The 17,504-nt window shown below is 39.3% G+C and overlaps 1 protein-coding gene across 8 annotated transcripts in view; it reads right to left on the bottom strand.

Annotated features, from left to right (window-relative positions):
• Window positions 1–146: 146 nt before the first annotated feature.
• spdi (split discs) overlaps window positions 147–17,504 on the bottom strand; it is a 38,344-nt gene continuing 20,986 nt past the window's right edge. For 4 of the 8 annotated variants that reach the window (XM_066727911.1, XM_066727912.1, XM_066727913.1 and 1 more), the window contains exons 4-13: window positions 7,719–8,067; window positions 5,843–6,208; window positions 5,556–5,768; window positions 5,024–5,479; window positions 4,511–4,946; window positions 2,853–4,259; window positions 2,235–2,429; window positions 1,981–2,154; window positions 1,244–1,629; window positions 147–1,099 (exon numbers count right to left, since the gene is read on the bottom strand). In XM_066727911.1, coding sequence (XP_066584008.1) covers window positions 1,010–1,099; window positions 1,244–1,629; window positions 1,981–2,154; window positions 2,235–2,429; window positions 2,853–4,259; window positions 4,511–4,946; window positions 5,024–5,479; window positions 5,556–5,768; window positions 5,843–6,208; window positions 7,719–8,067 — 4,072 coding nt within the window. In that variant the 3' untranslated portion in view covers window positions 147–1,009. Of the gene's footprint in view, window positions 1,100–1,243; window positions 1,630–1,980; window positions 2,155–2,234; window positions 2,430–2,852; window positions 4,260–4,510; window positions 4,947–5,023; window positions 5,480–5,555; window positions 5,769–5,842; window positions 6,209–6,364; window positions 6,826–7,718; window positions 8,068–17,504 lie in introns of those variants that run through there. The other 4 variants (XM_066727914.1, XM_066727916.1, XM_066727917.1 and 1 more) reach the window with 4 other exon arrangements.

Genomic DNA, 17,504 nt, shown 5'->3' with positions numbered 1-17,504 from the left:
CTTGTTTTTCCGACCTTCTTGTTAGTTTATAAAAACGTCCAAAAACTAAAATCTCATATACCGATCAAATTACAAAGTTTAAGATTTTAAATATCCATTAGGCAAGTTTACTGTTTTTTCAGACAGCGCATTGTCTATGATGATAAAACAATGACGATGAAGTTGCTAATAATAACAATAAGAGTTATAAAGTTAATGTCTGTATCTCTGTTTTGGGGGCTACCTTGCTATATCACAGAGAATTGAAACCATTCACTCGCCTTTTTCATGTCAGACTGCAAAGTGCTATGTAAACGAACTTCTCTGGTTATTTGCTGCTCTGCTTTGTAAAATACTAAACATGACTAATGCAATAAATAAGATGTCTTAAATTAAGGCGCTTTGTTCTGTACATCATTTATAAACATTATAAAAGCATCTCAAAAAATAATACAAGTATAAAAATACTAACAGTAGGAGGAACGCAAATACTTGACACACATATTATTTGCAAAAATACAAGACATTAACGCAAAAGCATCTTTACACATGACGTTCTTATTGTTGATATTACGGAGACACTGTGATGAATAAATATTCCCACTGTAATAAGACTATATTTGAAATATATACTTAAACACTCCTGCATTCCGTTTCATGAAAAAAGTGTATTAAAAAATGTTTATACGCCTACTTCAAAGTCTTCGGCTTATTTCCACCGCCTGCGCAAGCACAATGTTTTCTAGTCTCAGTATAAAAGCGCTTTCATTTGGTAATTTTTGTCTGTTGCATTTGATCTCTGAGGCTTTCTAATTCAAAACTATGTACAGCATAAGCAGCTCTGATGTGAAGTTCATTGAAAATTCTGCTCTGTAGAATTGTTTGACTAGATGCTGTTGTTCTCATTCACACGCACGAGAAGAAAGCTGTCAGAGATATATTCGATAAGCTGTACCCGCATTCTATTCATAAATTTTCCTCCTCTTCTTTTCAATAAAATGAATATCTACCCAATACCATATCTCCAAAATTATGTCTCAAAATGTTTGTAGATACTGGTAACATATGTCATGACTTGTTGCCAATCCGGTCGCTCTAGTTGGCACATTTCTCCTATGTTCTGTAAATAGTCCAAATTTTTAGTACTGGTTTCTACAGTGGAATGTCAACTATAATTTAAGTCTATGGTCTATAGACAGGCTATTGTTAGATTTATTCGGAATATAATTCAAGATGTCTATTATCAAGGAATATAATTACTTACCAAAGTAGTAGGTATACCAACGCTTTCCGCAGCAGAGAAAGCTATTGAGAAATTTCGTCTTTTTTCAACTGGTGTTAAAGTGTCGTATGGTATTTTATCTGGCAAGTAAGAATGGAGAATAGCGCAAAGTGCTAGTCCATCATTCCACGAGCTACTGAAATTTGTTATATCAATATTTCGGTATCCAATTGTTTTATTCTGACACCATTTGAGAAGCGCATTTCGTTTTGAGCCACCGTTCTTGATTAAGCCACACAAAGGGTCCTTGCGCTCAGACAAATCGGTGACGCTGTTTCGCCGAACGAAGTCGATCGCTTTAGCATTTAAGGCAGCTGAATCCAGCAATTCCCCCGTGGTCAAAACCACAGGAACTGATGACTTTGTTTCTACAATAAGTTATCATATAAAAGAAGTTTATCTACGTCATATATTTTCAACTTTAAAGCCTTTCACAAAATAAGAAGCAAAGCAAACTCAATTACCAAAGCTTACAATTGGATGCAACTTAAGTGTTACAATATTAATGACATTAAAAGTAATAATACGCTATATATAGAAGATTAATTTATTCGATTGTTAAAAATCAATAATGCGTCGATTTGCATGCTTTTTAATTTCCAAAACCATTGTGTAAAGTAAAAAAAGCAATTTTAAAACAAAAAGATAATTAACAAGAAATGATTCTTTGAAAAGATAGATAAAAGGGGGTTTCTGGTAAGACTACAAGGTAGATTTACCTGATAAAGGCTTTTTTGTTATTGCAGATTGTGTCTTATTATTATTTGTCGAATTTGCAGTGCAAATCAAGTTGTTAATTTGTTGTTGATCTCTTAAAGGAGCCTTAAGTGTCATTATATCATTTGATCCAATGGAATTTAAAGATGAAGTGGAACTGCTACGACTTCCAGGGCCTTGCGCAAAATATAATGTTACTTGTCATTTAAAATGATAAGATTTATAAAAAAATTGATTTTTAATTTATTGTACGAACCAGCTTTAGCTTGTTTTGTAGCATTTTCAATACTTTCTATTAGGCATTTTACCGACAGCCTAGAATCCTGACGAGAAATATTAGCTTTGCGGCGAGCAGCCATTTCCTGTTGCACACTCGTCAATACGCTTTGTTGAGTCTCTGTTGGTGTTGTGACAGGTTTTGGAAGAGGCTGCTGTGCAGTCTTTTGACTTGCTAAAATTAAAGCAAGTGCTTCAGTTACTTTTGTTTTAAATATCTAAGGAAATAGTAGGAAAAACGAAGCTTAACACATGAAAGAAGCGTTGGGCAAAAGTCAAAATAACGAATAGATTCACACAACCTAAGTATAATAACAATGGTAGTACTAAAATCACACAGGTTGTTTTAGCATTTGACGGTTTGCCAAAGAACAGAACAATAAGCAACACTTGAAATAAAATAAACGATACAAAACAAGATTAATGGTTAATGTTATAACGGAAACAGCGCATGAGACGAAATAACTTGTTAGTTTAGCACATAGCAGTTGTATAGATCAAAAGTTTGAAGTATTTTTTAGCTTAGGAAATCCAAGGAGAAAACAGATTTTCACCCGCGCGAATAAACAATTGTGTTTTCACACTATTAGCGACTTACGGCCGCATTTTTTCCCAGGGAATGAATAGTGCTTCAACTTCATTTCCGAATCTTCGATAATGCTCTCGAATTTCTCTCTCAACGATGACGTTCGACCTAATATCGTGGACCTATTCTTATAAGCTGGTATGTAATTGTCATAATTCGATAGCAAGCTGTATTCAGATTTTGTTTTATCAACTAGATTTGTACCCATTTCTAAATCAGTTTTCAATTTAAGCTGTTTAATAGATAAATTGTCATCTAATTTATTTTTTGATTTATTCGTAGACTCCTTATCTGATAGCTTAACTTTTTTTGGCTCGCTCGTAGTACTTTCAACACCTACCATTATTAAGTTTAAGCAGGATTCATCATTTTGCAAATTAGTGGGAAGATTTTCTTTTACAGAGACATTTATGTTTATGCCTTCAAGTTCCGTTTTGAAAGTTTCTAGGCTTGGTAAGATGGTGGGTAACGAATAACGTTCAAAGTTGGTTTTATCGGTATTTGACATTGATTCATTCTTGTACTCATCTATTAAAAAGTCGACGATTTCACTGCTCGGACGAGACTCGTTTTTCTTTAAAAATAATCTTTGCTTTTTATCTCCGAATTTATCGTCAGATTTTAATAAACTTTGATTTCCGTTTAATGTTGGAGGAGAACCGTTTTCATTTTTATTACGAGCCACTAATTTATCAATTACATTCACTATAGGCATATCAAAATTTGCTGTATTACATGTTACGGTAGACTCTTCATCACATAAAAGTGCTGGCTTAATTTTATGAAAATTTTGTTGTAATAATTTTCGCATTTCAGGGTCAACCTCAAATTTCAAATCATCCATCGAGCACACGGGGTCTAAAGATATGTAGTCTTTGGAAACAAAAAAGCGGCTATTCGAAATATTAATGCCATTTGAACCTTGACCAAGATATTGAATGCCCTTTACATTTTTTAAAAATAAATTTGGTAATGGTTTTCTTTCTGTTTTAGATGTTATATAAGACTTACGATAATCTCCCGCACCTTTTGAATTATTATTATTCGTAGGACCCGCGGTATCCTTTCCATCAAAGCTAACATTTTTCTGTAGTTCAAATTTATTAGATAATTCTTGTTTCTTTAGATGAGCTTCTACAATCTCCACTTTGAACTCATTTTTCACTTCCGTTGACATCATGTTGTTTCCTTTAAAGGAAATTAAGTCCTTTTTACTCAAAATTGAAACTCTTCTATTTTCGTTTGGAACGGACTTGCGCTCACGAAATGACCTGAAGAAGCTATTTCGTAAGAAATTCTTCTTTGTCTTACGTTGTGTTTTTATTATTGTTCGGCCTCGTTTGAATATAGCATTCTCGGATCTCCTATTTATCCCATTTATTGTATCAGCATTCACGTGGTGTGATTTCTTTATATTGGCTAATATTTTATGAAAATGAAATAAAAGTAAAGAGACAATTAAAATTTATAACTTTAAAGGTGTAAAGAAAAAATATTTTTATAAAAATCTATTAAAAAATATACTATATTGATTCCGTTATCTCTGGCAAACTCAATCGGGTATTATATGGTAATGTACTAAAGTGCAAAAATTTTAAATTCGTTACTTATGATTTTAAAATTATAATATCCAGATATTTAACTTTTACCAATCGAGTATCAACACTCACCTTTGTTAAGCTTATCAAGTTGAGCTTCCAAAGCTCTAAGTTTATCTCTCTGTGCTTTGTTTTCCATGACTACACGCTCAAGCTCACTTTGCGCTTCCGTCTTAAAATCATTAGCTACCCTGACGGTCATTAATAAGTCCGTTTGGAATTGTTCCCATTCGGCGCTCTCTTCCTGTCTTAATTTTCGTTCCTCGGCTAAAGCATGCTCAAGTTCGCACAGGTGGGCTTGTGCTTCACGCTCCCTGCGTTGAGCTTCACTCAATGCAGCTTTTAGCTCTCTCTTGTCCTCTAAATGTCTCTGACATTGAGCTTGAAGCTCAGCCAGAGAATCTCTTACAAGTTGGAGCTCTGTGGTTACAGATAATCTCTCATCCTTCAATTGGTTTAATCTATATTCCAAATCGTCAATAATTGATTTGGCATTATTACGCGAGACCTATAATGGAGCACAACCAAATTAGAATAATAATAGAACAATTAAGGCTGTTCGATTGTTTACAAACAAAATTTAACCTTATATTCTTCCTGAAGCTGCGAATATTGATCTCGAAGACGATCATGATCACAGTGCGATCGTGCTAATTGTTCTTGCAACGCAGCAGCTTGAGTCTCTAATGTATCTTTCTCTCGTCTAGCAGCATCTAATAGCTCATCTGCTTCACTTTTGTTTTCCACTTGTCTTGACTGCTCCAGCTCTTCAATTTTAGCTCTCGCATTTTCTAGTAAAGTCGCTAATCTATTTATTTCAATGTTTCTATTTGCACTCTCTTGTCTGGCTTCTGCTAATTCAATATCTATTTGTTTACGTTCGATATTGACTGTTTCTACAGTTGATTCCATCAAATTCACACATTTTCTCAATCGTTCAGTTTCTATTAAACTTGCATCTGCCGTCGACCTAAGATTTTTAAGTTCGGAAGACAACTCCTCTTGTTTTTGCAATAATGATTCACGTTCCTCTTGCGCACTCTATAAACATTTAGTTATAATTATATTTAAATGTTGAAGGCTTATTTTCAAAAATTTTTGTATGCAACTCACTCACCTTTAGTAAATCTACTAGCTTTTGTTCTCTTTCAGTATTATAGCCTTTAGGTGATTCTTGGGGTTGTTCTTCTCGTAATAAAAGTCCTTGCAGTGTATCAACCTTGGTTCTTGAATCTTCCAATTTCTCTGTTTGACGACACAATGATTCCAATAAAACTCCCTTTTCTTCGGTCAACCTTTCATTATCTGCCTGTAGCTCTGTTAATTGTGCCTGTAAGAGGATTAAATGTGAAGCAAGTAAACACAGTAAAATATTAAAGTACTGTACAAAAAAAATCAATATACCTGTAAGTCACTAAGTTCCTGAATAGTGGCTTGTAGTTCTTCATTTGTCGAATAATGTGTCTCTTCCATTTGCAAAATTCTGTCTTGTAAGCATGCCACGGAAACTTCAGACATAGAACTGGAAGAATGTTTGTCCCATTCCGGTGTAGTACAGTTTGCATTCTCCTGTGGTATAGTGGAAGGAGATACACTATCATCTTGGAGTATAGCAATGGAAGCTGGTGCAGAATTATGCAATCTGGATGCATCGAGAAGTAACTGTTGCTTCTCTGACTCTGACAATGGTGGATGAGAGACATCATGTAAACGTGAACGTAGGATTTCTTTTTCTCCAGCAAGCCTTTCCAATTCCAAACTATGCTGCTCCTGTGCGTAAAGCAAAATGATTGTGATTTTATATCTGCTCAAGCTTTGCATCTTATTAACTACCACATAACATACACGTACTAAATAATTTTACTTTTATCCTATTATTAATATTTTATACAAAACAAATAAAATTATTTATAAAAGAATCTTTACCATGTGTGATTGGGGAAATTTAGACAATAAGGTATAATTTTTATCAAATCGAATGGTATCTATAACAATCACGCATCTATCGCCGGGGACTAACGCAAATGAGAAAACATGGAGGACATTCTATTGCTAATTGCAATCATTGCGTAACACAAAACTACCGTGTTGCCCGATTCTTTGACATACACAACAATAGCGAAGAGTATGGCTCCATAAATGAAAATCGCGAAGCATTATTTGAATTGCATGAGCCAAGCTGTAGAAGTGTAACTGTCACACTTCAAGGTTAGGTGGTATCCCGCGTTGTAAAATAAAGCATGCCCTTTCTTTCCCATAACTGATTTAAGTCGTAGAGCACGAAGGAAGCGCTAAATTTATGAATCAAAGGAATGTTCAAATCGTATTGCAATTAAATGAAAGAAACTTTTCGTCATATCACAAAATTTTTCGATTTTGTAAGCTCTCTTCGTAAACATCCCTGCGTTTGACGCCCTCTGCCATGATTAATGAACATCCATATTAAACACCTTTTCCCCTTTCTTTAACGAAAAGTGACAGAAATTTTCTCAAGAATACTATAAAATCTATAATTCAACTCAACATATACAGAAGTATTACTTTCATTAATCATAAGAGTAGCAGTATGCAAATAATGAAGGATCATGAATTGAAAAATGAAATTTACACACACCACACGCACACACATGCACGCACACTACTTCTCTTCTTAAAAGAGAACAAGTTTTCTTGATTCGGTGTTTTAACAACGTAGACCAGAGAAACATTTAAAAGAGACATTGTGAATAATACATAAACAATTCTCCTCGTACAATCACATGGGGCGTCTGTGTTGCGAAAAAGACAGAAATCATCCGCCCACGTATGTTGTATCGTCGAAAGACGTTAAATATCATCATCAGGAATTAAAATACCAGGTATGCCGCAATTATATGGCAGTTAGATACGGAAGATGCGGAAGGCGTGGGGGAGGAGGCGGAGAGAAAAAAGGTGTGATTGCGCAAAAGAGCTTATTCCCTATAGATAGTAGGCTCAGTTAGTGCGTTTGTTTTCTTTGTAAAGTCGAGAATGGTATGCAGGTAGAGAGACAGGGAGGAATGGGTGCACACGTGAAGATCGGTTAAGGAAGGCGCGAATAGAGGGTTGAAAATTGGTGGAAGTGGGGTGAAGGGGACGGAAAGATCTGAGACAGTGGCAGTGGATTACATCTGTAGCAGCAGCAGTACAGAGACAGAGTATAATATAGGAGCGTCATCAGTCGGTAGGTATGGGAGACTGGGAGATTGGAGAGTGGAGAATTGGAGAAGAGACAAGAAGAGGGATAATGCGGTTGGATTACCTTGAGAGAGGCGAGTTCGGTGCGCAGCTGGTGAAGAGCCTGAGCATCGCAGGTCGCATCCCGCAAGTTGGCCTCGAGGCATGCACGCTCCTTGCGTAAGACTTCTATCTCACGTTCGAGCTCCTGCATCCTGGACCCCTTGGAGGGTCCCTTTGATTGATGTTGCTTGGCGTTGTTGCTCCTCCCGTTGTCTTTTCCGGTGAGCGAGCTCCAGTGGCCAGTCGCTGCCGATTCCGACTTGACTTCCAGCGATGACACGCTTGGCGCCTGACGCAACCCGACTTGTTGCTGGGATTGTGCCGTCGGCTGCTGCTGAGACTGCTGCTGTGGCTGGCTAGTAGCCTGTCCTCTGCGAAACAGCGATTTGAACTTCATCATGGTCACGAGAAATTTCAAACTCTAAATCACAACACCACTCTTCTCTGTATTTCTATCCTAACGGATCAACATTGATCGTTGAACTACACGCTTTCCACGAAAACTTTGATTACACTGCTGGCTTTCTCCTCTTTCTCGCCTTACTGGACACAGACGAGAGCGTTGTTACGAACGTCTCCACTGTTTGCCGCCTACTTAATTTTCATATAAACGTTACATAATCAGGCATGAAATTTTCGTTCACACCGCGACCAATATTACTCTGTCACCGTGGCTCTCCCCCTGGTCCGAGATACGGGCATCTAAGCGATTTCAGAAATTTCTTTATCACGTGTCAAGAAACGCCGCGATTTTCTGTTCTGTGGCACAGGTACAAGACAATTTAAAGTTTGGTCGGAACTGCATGTCTAGCCAAAACATGGTTAGTCGGCATGGACGAACGGCACGTGCAATTTTTACCGTGGCCGTTGCAGCAGACGCCAAGGCACATTTCTCGAAACGATTGGTGCGCCGTCGCTTAGACGATACGGGAGACGATAAGCACCGTTATTGTCGCGTGTCGTGTCACAACTTTCGGTTCGAAGGAATTTCAAGATTTTCGTCCGTGTGTACCCGACCTCGAGCCACTTTCTTCGCTGGGAACGCGAACGGCGCTTCGTTTTTCTGAAACACACGTACGTGACAGGCGTTTGGTGGTTGTGCAGGATGAAATGGTGACAGAATAAGAGGGATAGGGAGGGGAGACTCTCTTTGCTACTAGAATGTAAGCGAGACAGAGAAAAGAAATGGAAGCACGTTGGTCCGTATGTATCGTTGCCGTTGCGACCACTTGTTGCCAACACTCGACTGTCTGAACCACCTTAACGTTTCAACGGAGTTGCACTGCAATAATAACCTCTCTTCTATCCATTCGGCCGAATGTAATTTTATCAATCGAGGAAAAAAATCAACTGGTTCGCGTGTGTCCTAGGTGTGAATTTTAAAGCAGCCATGCAAAGAAAAAAGTTGGTGGTGTTGTCGAGAGGGACCCATCGATTATCCATACTGACAATTTGATAGGTCTATAAATTGCAGAAACTTTCACAAAAATGAGGCTCGAGTGAGTGGGTAAATCCTGTTGGCTGCTTTAGCGTATTGGAGTCCAGTGTTTGAACGGAGCCGAACACGATGAATGGTGAGCTTTTTGGAGGATGGAATTGAAGTGGAATAAGAGGAGAATAAGAAGAATGAAGGATATGTAGGTAAGAAAGGGCGATGCAGGCTAACCGACGGTGCATCGTGAACTGAATCGAGAGGCGACAGGCGTTTGCCCCCTCCAAGTATCGCTTTGCCCCTCCTCCAGTAGGCCAACACACAACACGGTCGCTCCGATCGCCCGTTGAGTCGAGTCTCGAAGGTTTTCTGGCGGTACACACTGGTTGTGCTACACTTTATGCTACACGGAAAATAGGATGTACGCTAAATCTATTGTCCAAAAGCTTTGACAACGAATTCCTATAAATCTCCAGCAACATCTCCTCTGACAAATCCAGATAAGAATCTTCCATTATGACATCGTTTACCTGCTAAAGCGTTACAAGGTCTTTATCTAATTAGTCAGGGAGACTCAACCCTTAAATAGTCGATAGCTATCGCGCAAGATCCAGCTGAGATACGTCACGTAACAGAGACCTCGCAATGCTAGCTCCATCAATTAAAATCATTACTTATTGCATTATGATTCCTTCTTATTGCCATATTCTCATAGGGAGTTTTTTCTTTAATATCCACTGGAATGATGTAAAATCCATTTGTCACGTGGCATATAGAATTTCAAGCTGGTGGGTGCGGAGGATAAAATAGGATAAATCTGTGGGAATACAATGAGTAATTAAAGTATCGTTGCGCAAATGTAGGGTTTATGGAATTATCCTTATGACGTAAATAAGCAATAATAATAATGAATTTCTTCGATTGAAGTTATGGCGGAACGAAGACTAGTGGCAAGTTATATTGGAGTAATAAAATTGGAGAACTCTAGTGGTAATTGTGGAGGTCCGAGGAGGCGCTTGAGTCGTGCGTGTATGGTCGAATGCCCTTTGAGACGCTGTTCGATCGAGCGGATTTTTGAGAGAGAGAGAGAGAGAGAGAGAGAGAGATAATTGCTGAACCTGGTGGGGCCAGGAGGAAGCTTGCGTTGGTTCTGGGAAGGAATACGAATACGTAGAGGATGCTTTGCCGAGCACGGGGAGCGGGACCAGGGCGGTCGAGGGAAGGGAAGTAGAAGAAACTGCTTAAGGAGGCCACGCGGAATCTCTAGACGTCTCACCGTCGACCAGTTTTCTCATACGGTCGACATATGGTATATACCGGGTGGCCAAAACATCTTCGGGAGGCTATTTACCCCTTTCTCCCTTTCCCTACTCTCAGAAAAATTCCTCGCCAATCGTCAACACAGATTAATATTAATACGGATAATTTAAAACGATACACGCCTGCTTGGAACAATAGCTGTTTTTTTCACTACACTGATAAACTTGTGCAATTTGATGAAATAAGATAAACCCTATTCTACACAAGATTCCTCTCCTCCTTATATCGAACTAGTGCGAACCAGTGCAGCGAAGAAAACAGACTAAAATGAATAAAATCGCAGGAGCTTACCTTCCCCATTGGTGGTCAATTGGTTTCAACTGACGTCACTCAAAGTTCTCCTGCATTCCATTAAAAAAGTCATCGAATAATTTGTCAAATCTTTCAATCCCCCATTCGGAGCACCACTATTCTTAAACTACGTCCTCTACAGGGCGTTTCATAAGTTACAAAGAAGAACGTCATTTTCTTTCATCGAATCATCATTAACCGATGCCGTCACTGCAATTATTAGGAAAAAGAAAAAGAATTGAGATGACAACTATGATGATAAGTGCACGACGTACTTGAGAGAAGAATTAGAGATAAATTGTTGATATCGTCGTAAAAGCCTCCTGGTAATGGGCTCATTGGACTCATCCTGTTGACACTATAAAACTTTAACATTTGCGCACTATTTGCGAGTTTCCACATAAAACCGGTATACATCCAGAGGCTTTCCGCTTTGAATAGCGGAAGTACGACACTGAAGCTGGACCCCAAACGCTGTATATATTGACCATTTGGTACTCCCCGAGTAAGACGAATGTTTTTATTCAAAAAAGGAAGAAGAAGAGCCAATGCGAAAACTACGAGAATAAGTGGGCGAGGTGCTTAGAAGAAGAATTGAAAAGAAATTGTTGATATCATTGAAAAATCATCCTATATATATATACGATATAAGGGACTCGTGTAGATGACTTTAAGGATTTGCGCTCAGAATTTGCAGGCCTCTACAGAAAACTAGCAAAGATCCAAGGTTTTTCCGCCTAGTGTAGCGAAAATACGACACTCCAAGTGGGGCCCAAAGGCTGCATTCGCCATTGGGTACTTTCGGAGTGAGACGAATATTTGAGAGCGCAGAAAAATATAACTGGACACTCGCATGATCGACCTGGCGTCAGCTTTCGTTACGTCGAAACGCTTAACAAGGCATATTGAGTCACTCGTCCCTCTGTCGCGAGCACCACGATCGTTAAAAAACTAAAAACAAAAAACTTGGATTAAGCGATTGATAGATAACGACACTGGTCGTTGTACAATGGCGGGACTGTATAATTTATATAAAAATATATATGTGTGTGTGTGGAGTGTTGGGAAACTTGCTACTCGTTACTCTCATCAGGATGATCTCGTCAGAAAGTTGACGGTTTTATCGCTTACATTGCGAACATAATGCGTTGTTCCCACAGACTCTCGAGGGTTATTGTTTATTTGCTCCTCTGTCAAAGAGAGAGAGAGAGAGAGAGAGAGAGAGAGATGGGTGGAAAGTAAAAAATCCTAATCTCGCAGCTGAAGCTGCCGGCTGGCAGGCGTCTACGCTCGATTCGCGATGAGTTCTTCTCCCACCAATACCAACACCAACAACGACCACTTGTCTTCAACACGAGAGCATCTGTTCTTACTGCCGATGGTCAATATTCTTTTCAAAGTTGTGAATATTGCTGGACCTATGAGTTGTCGGTGAATTTAATCGTTCCAACCCAAACGCTCTTATTACAATCTTCTCATAACGAGCTTTGATAAGAGATAAGCCTCGAACAGACTCGAACGATATCTAATCAGGTGAGAAAAGCTTCGAGCGTTGTATTTCATGTATATATATGTATATAGAGTGTAACAGTGACATATACTATCAAAAATTTAGGGTGCATGCATAACATCACTGTGGACACTTTTTGTGTCAATAAATTTTTCGTGGCCAGTTGATCTCAATTTTCTGAAGAATCTAATCGTTTGAATAATTAAACAAAATATTGCACGCTTTGTAGCTAAGTGAAGGTGACCTTGACGAAGTTTATTTATATTTTAAATAAATTAAAAAAATAAATTGTTTTTATATTTTTTCCTTTATCAAGAACCATTCAGAAACTTTAAAAGTTAAGATATTCTTGATAATTTTTCCATCATTTTGTTTGTTCTCGTTTCGAAAAATTAACCAAAATCGTTGTTTGACTTATCAAAAATGAAATAATACATTTCGTCGCAGTGTTTGCAGAGTATGCAATTATTATTTTTAATTATTCAAGATATCTTTCAGAATTCTAAGATCAAGCAGGATGGCAAAAATGAAAAAAACAAAATGTTACAGTGATGTTGTGCATGCACTCTTAAATTTTTGCCACCTATCACTCCTACACTCTAAACATATATATACACAGATACACACAGCGAAGCTCCACTATTACAAAGAGAGGGTATGATCAGAGCGAGTGGCTAATAGAGCAAGGGTGCCTATTTAATTCGTATCAATAGAGATATAGCGTATTCGTGGCTTGGATATATCAGCTACTGTGTTCGATAATCATTATTTATGATCCTATTAATATTCTATATGGTACTTTATGCAAATTATTCGACACATGCCCGTTGCGCAGATACGTGACGCAATGTGTATTGAAATACTATGTCGAAGGAGGATGAAAAATGTATAAGGAAGAGCGAATAAAAATAGAACTATAATAATGGCTGCGGAAAGAATGGATGAAACTTGTTGTAAATCAGTGGCGACGGAGAGGCGTTATATAATTCGAGCTCTGCTGCAGTCTTGGAAAATTCGTCCCGCTGGATTTTAGTGGCTGTTGCGGCAGCGAGCGCGGAGACTCTAACAGTACTTTCCTTAGCAGCCGGAGGAATGTTTATCGCTTCTAAAATCGTCGTAAGAACGATATCGTTATCGCGCGAGCTAGAGGCTCACTCTTTACGGCGAGTCATGAAAATATTACATTATGAGACGCGAGAGCATCAAAAGATGCGCGCGCTCCGAAGGAGTCATCCCTGGAGCCTGCACCTCCGTCCGGATCGAAAGAGAAAGACCAAACGAACGACTCGCTACTCAATCGCTGCTTTTTCTTCCTTTCCAATGCACGTCTCATGATGCTGAATTTCACCAGGCAATTCGTGTGCCCGTAATGTTCCTACACCTGCGATAATATCGCCAGAAAAAATACGCTCCTTTGTATGCAAATGAGACACAACGAGTTATCGCAGCTAAAAACTAAATCAACAATACCATTCCATCAGTCTGTACGAGAGAGCCACTATTATTTGAGAATGCAATATTTACGACCGGTCGAAACCGCGAACACGCGGACACCAGTTGTATAAATTATAAATAACACTCGCGATTAACTTGGATATTAACGTTACTTCTGGATGAGAGTTCCAAGTACGAGACCCTCTTCTCCTTCTTCTTCTTGTATTTAATCGCGAAAAATGACGAAACGTGGATTCGAAGAGAGATTTCTCGCTCTGCCAATTTTGCTCGCGTGTCATCCACTTTTTCAGTTATTTACGTAATCCCTAACTCAATAACGCTGCTATCTTTCGTGGTCGATGACGTCATTTTGTTTCGCTTTAAAGTCGCCTCTTCTCTCACACCGTTCACATCAGACGAGTCAATTAGACATGCCCTTCTTCGCAAACCCTTTCGTTAGAAAGAAAGCCATTTAATCTAGACTTATTACGCCTTATTCTTGATAGATCCTATCAACTGTATTATCAGTAACATTAAAATTATCTCAGGCAATCACTATAATCCAGATAAGAATTTCATTGAATTATAAAACTGAACATATTACGAGCTCCTTCTCTCTCTCTCTCTCTCTCTCTCTCTCTCTCTCTCTCTCTCTCTCTCTCTCTCTCTCTCTGTACCATGTAAATTCTAATTCACGCTGATTCGCTTCTCTACGCATTATCAAGATAGGAGTCGAGCGAGTAATTACGGAATGTTTCAAAAAAATAGGCTTTGTGTGTAAACACCAGAGACCTTGGACAGTTACCAGTTATTATGGATACATTTATCTTACAGTGAGAACAAGCAATAAGTATCTATTTGAAAGACATTGGAGAAATTAGGAAGATCCCTCTCACGGATTCTCACTCAAGATTGTCCAGTGGAAGAATCGACACTTTTGTACGATAAGTATCGATCGAGTAATCGGGAAATCTTTTAAGAACACGACCTTTCTCTGTAAATATCAGAGACGCTGTAAGCTTACAAGATATCATTACGTGTATTTTACCATGCGAACAACTACACAAGTACCCATTTGAGAATCATTTCCATTATGACGATTTTTGCTTGCATCGGAATTTCATTAAATACTATAGAAAATAGAGAAATTCTTCAAAAAAATCAGCTTTGTGCGTATAATAAACAGCAGGAGAATTGAAAACTTACAAAAAATATCAATTACAATATCTTACAATACGAATAACAAATAAGTATCCATTCGCAAAATAATTCCATCATAAAGATTCAAACACTGAATTCTAATGTCAGATCGAGGATCGGAAAAATATCGAGGAGGATGAAAATTGATAATTTTAGTTGTGGTGAAATTGGGGGACTAGGCCGATGGGATTAACTTTTGTTTGGATAGGCACGTATAAAGGTCGATTGCGTGGACGGAGGGTGAGATCGGTATATAGGTGGAGGAACGTAGATTGGGAAACGGGAGAGCGAGTTTTGGAGAGGAGGAGGAGAAGAGGGGGAGACGGTTAGAAGCGAGTCCTCGAGAGATTAACTTTTGATTCACTGGGTATGTAGGTCGGCCGAATGGTCCGCGTCGGTTCAAGTGCTCTGCTCTCGTTGTCAGAGTGGGTCGTCGGTCTCGGCCAGCAGCTCGGCCAGTTGAAACCCGCGAGAATCGTCATGCTCGACCTATCGCTTCTGCCTTTTATTTCCTCCCATGGACGTGGCAGTCTTAACTCTAATTAAGTAACGAGAGCAGTCTATAGGATGAGGACCCAACAACGTCTTTGTGCAGAGTGTCGATTAAAGATTGAAGAAGAGACGAGACACGAGACATGGTGGTGGCACGGACTATGTGTCCTTTCTTGCACATTTCGCTCATCCTCTCTGGTCTCTCCACCCCCTACCGACTCTACCACCACCATCACCACCTCCGTTGCGTTCCCTCGCTCGCTACACAGGCCTGTTTCTTTCTTTCACTGCCTCTCGAGCACTGACAATCGTTCCAATATGACTCACGAGGAACGACGGATCATGGGAGCAGCAGCAACCGATTTTGCTTCAATTTGCTTAGTCTCGCATGACTGCTTCATTCATCCAGATAAAATCTGTAGACCTCTCTCTCCTTGCGGAAGATGAGTAACTCGAATAAATTGTCTCCTTGCAGCCTTATCAATACCATCCTACGCGCAGGACACCACTACTCTTGCACAAACCCACTTTCTCTGCATTTTTCATTGAGAATTTTACGAGTTTCTTAGATAAATATAAACTTTACATTTTCGTTTAATTATATACAGACTGACTGTGATTTTTGGAATAATATTGCTCTTATAATGATATGGTCAAATGGAAATTTCTTTTGATAGCAGTTTCTTCTTTGATGATTCGTTATAGGTTTGTATGAACTATTCGTAGAAGGTAAAGCTGAAGAAAAGTCAAAGTCATTTTTGGTTCCGTTAAAAAGTTGGGACCAGCGAGAGAAGAGTATATCGAGACATTCCATTGGTACATATATAGTGGAAGAGGGATGACTCCGTGTCAAAATTTTTCCTAAAGAATTCGACGAGTCTGCCAGACCTCAAAGATGTAGCATCTAATCTTTGAATCGATTACAGAATAATTACAACGTTGGAAGAATTACTGTAACGGAGTGTCCCATAAATTCCTCTTGACGCGAGTTTCTTCTCGATGAATCATGGTGCGTCTGTATGGGGCAATCGTATGGATGGAGGATCTAGTGAGATAAAAGTACGGGCGCAGTTCTGGATGAAAAGTAAGGATCGACGAGAGCACGGAGGCTGTCCATTGGTGTTTATCGTGGAAGGGGGAGGATTTTACGAGGCATTACGTGGTAGTTTATACAGCCTGGTACAACGACTAGGGAGAAACCAGTGGTCCTCTCCACCTCCTCGTCTCTTCCTCCCCTTTCGTACACTTTCCATTGAAGACTCGATCTACGTCCAAGTTAAAGACGAGAGAGAGAGAGAGAGAGAGAGAGAGAACACATCCCCCACAGTTTGTCGAAAGGTGTTTCAAGTGGCGTTGGAGTCACGAAAGAAAGAGAATGAAGCGTACGGTGGAAGCAAAAAAGGAACTGGTTTACACAGCAAGGCAGTAGCACGACGCGAAACCAGGATTCGCCTCTTTATTGCAATGCCAGGCACCTTTTACAAGTATAGTACTGGTCGATCTGCTTTAGTCACGCTAAAGCTGCACCAGTACCAACTAACGTTCCACGGAGATTCTCCACCATGAACAATGCAACAACGCACACAGCACAGCCTCTCTCTCTCTCTCTCTCTCTCTCTCTCTCTCTCTCTTTCTCTCTCCGCTTTAAAATTCCTCTCCTGAATTTTTTTCTCTCTTCTCTTACAATATACCAGTAAATTCTCTCTGGTTGAATTTCGTCATAAGAAAGAGGGAAGAAGCATCTGAAAAATGGAGACTTTGAGTAAAGTAATTCTATAGATATAAGATTGGAGCAGTGTGTAGCATGCATGCATATATATACACCGCTCGGAGGAGAGCCTTTTAGGAAAGTCACTCGGGGCCGAGTGATTCTTTCCGGATGGTCCAGTTATAGGAGCGCGCGTGCAGAGGCCTTTGCAGCCGAGAGCAGAGGGATAAGATCGAAAATAAATATGGAGAGTGGACAGGTTGGGCTCACCTTGCAAATGCGAGTGTGTATTCGCCCGATGCAAAGATCAAAGGACCTGTGTGCCACGGGTTATCGAACCCGCTGTGCTCCACTCGCCATTTCCACGCGCACAATTATATTTTTACCTCTCTTTTCCCACTTTTCGATCTCCCGATGCTTC

Source organism: Prorops nasuta, unplaced genomic scaffold (assembly GCF_024137725.1).
Source record: "Prorops nasuta isolate Cenicafe-Biocafe unplaced genomic scaffold, Cenicafe_Pnas_1.2 PNAS00005, whole genome shotgun sequence".
NCBI lineage: Eukaryota > Metazoa > Arthropoda > Insecta > Hymenoptera > Bethylidae > Prorops > Prorops nasuta.
Note: the sequence above shows the minus strand (reverse complement) of the source record. Positions and strands in the feature narration are given on the sequence as shown.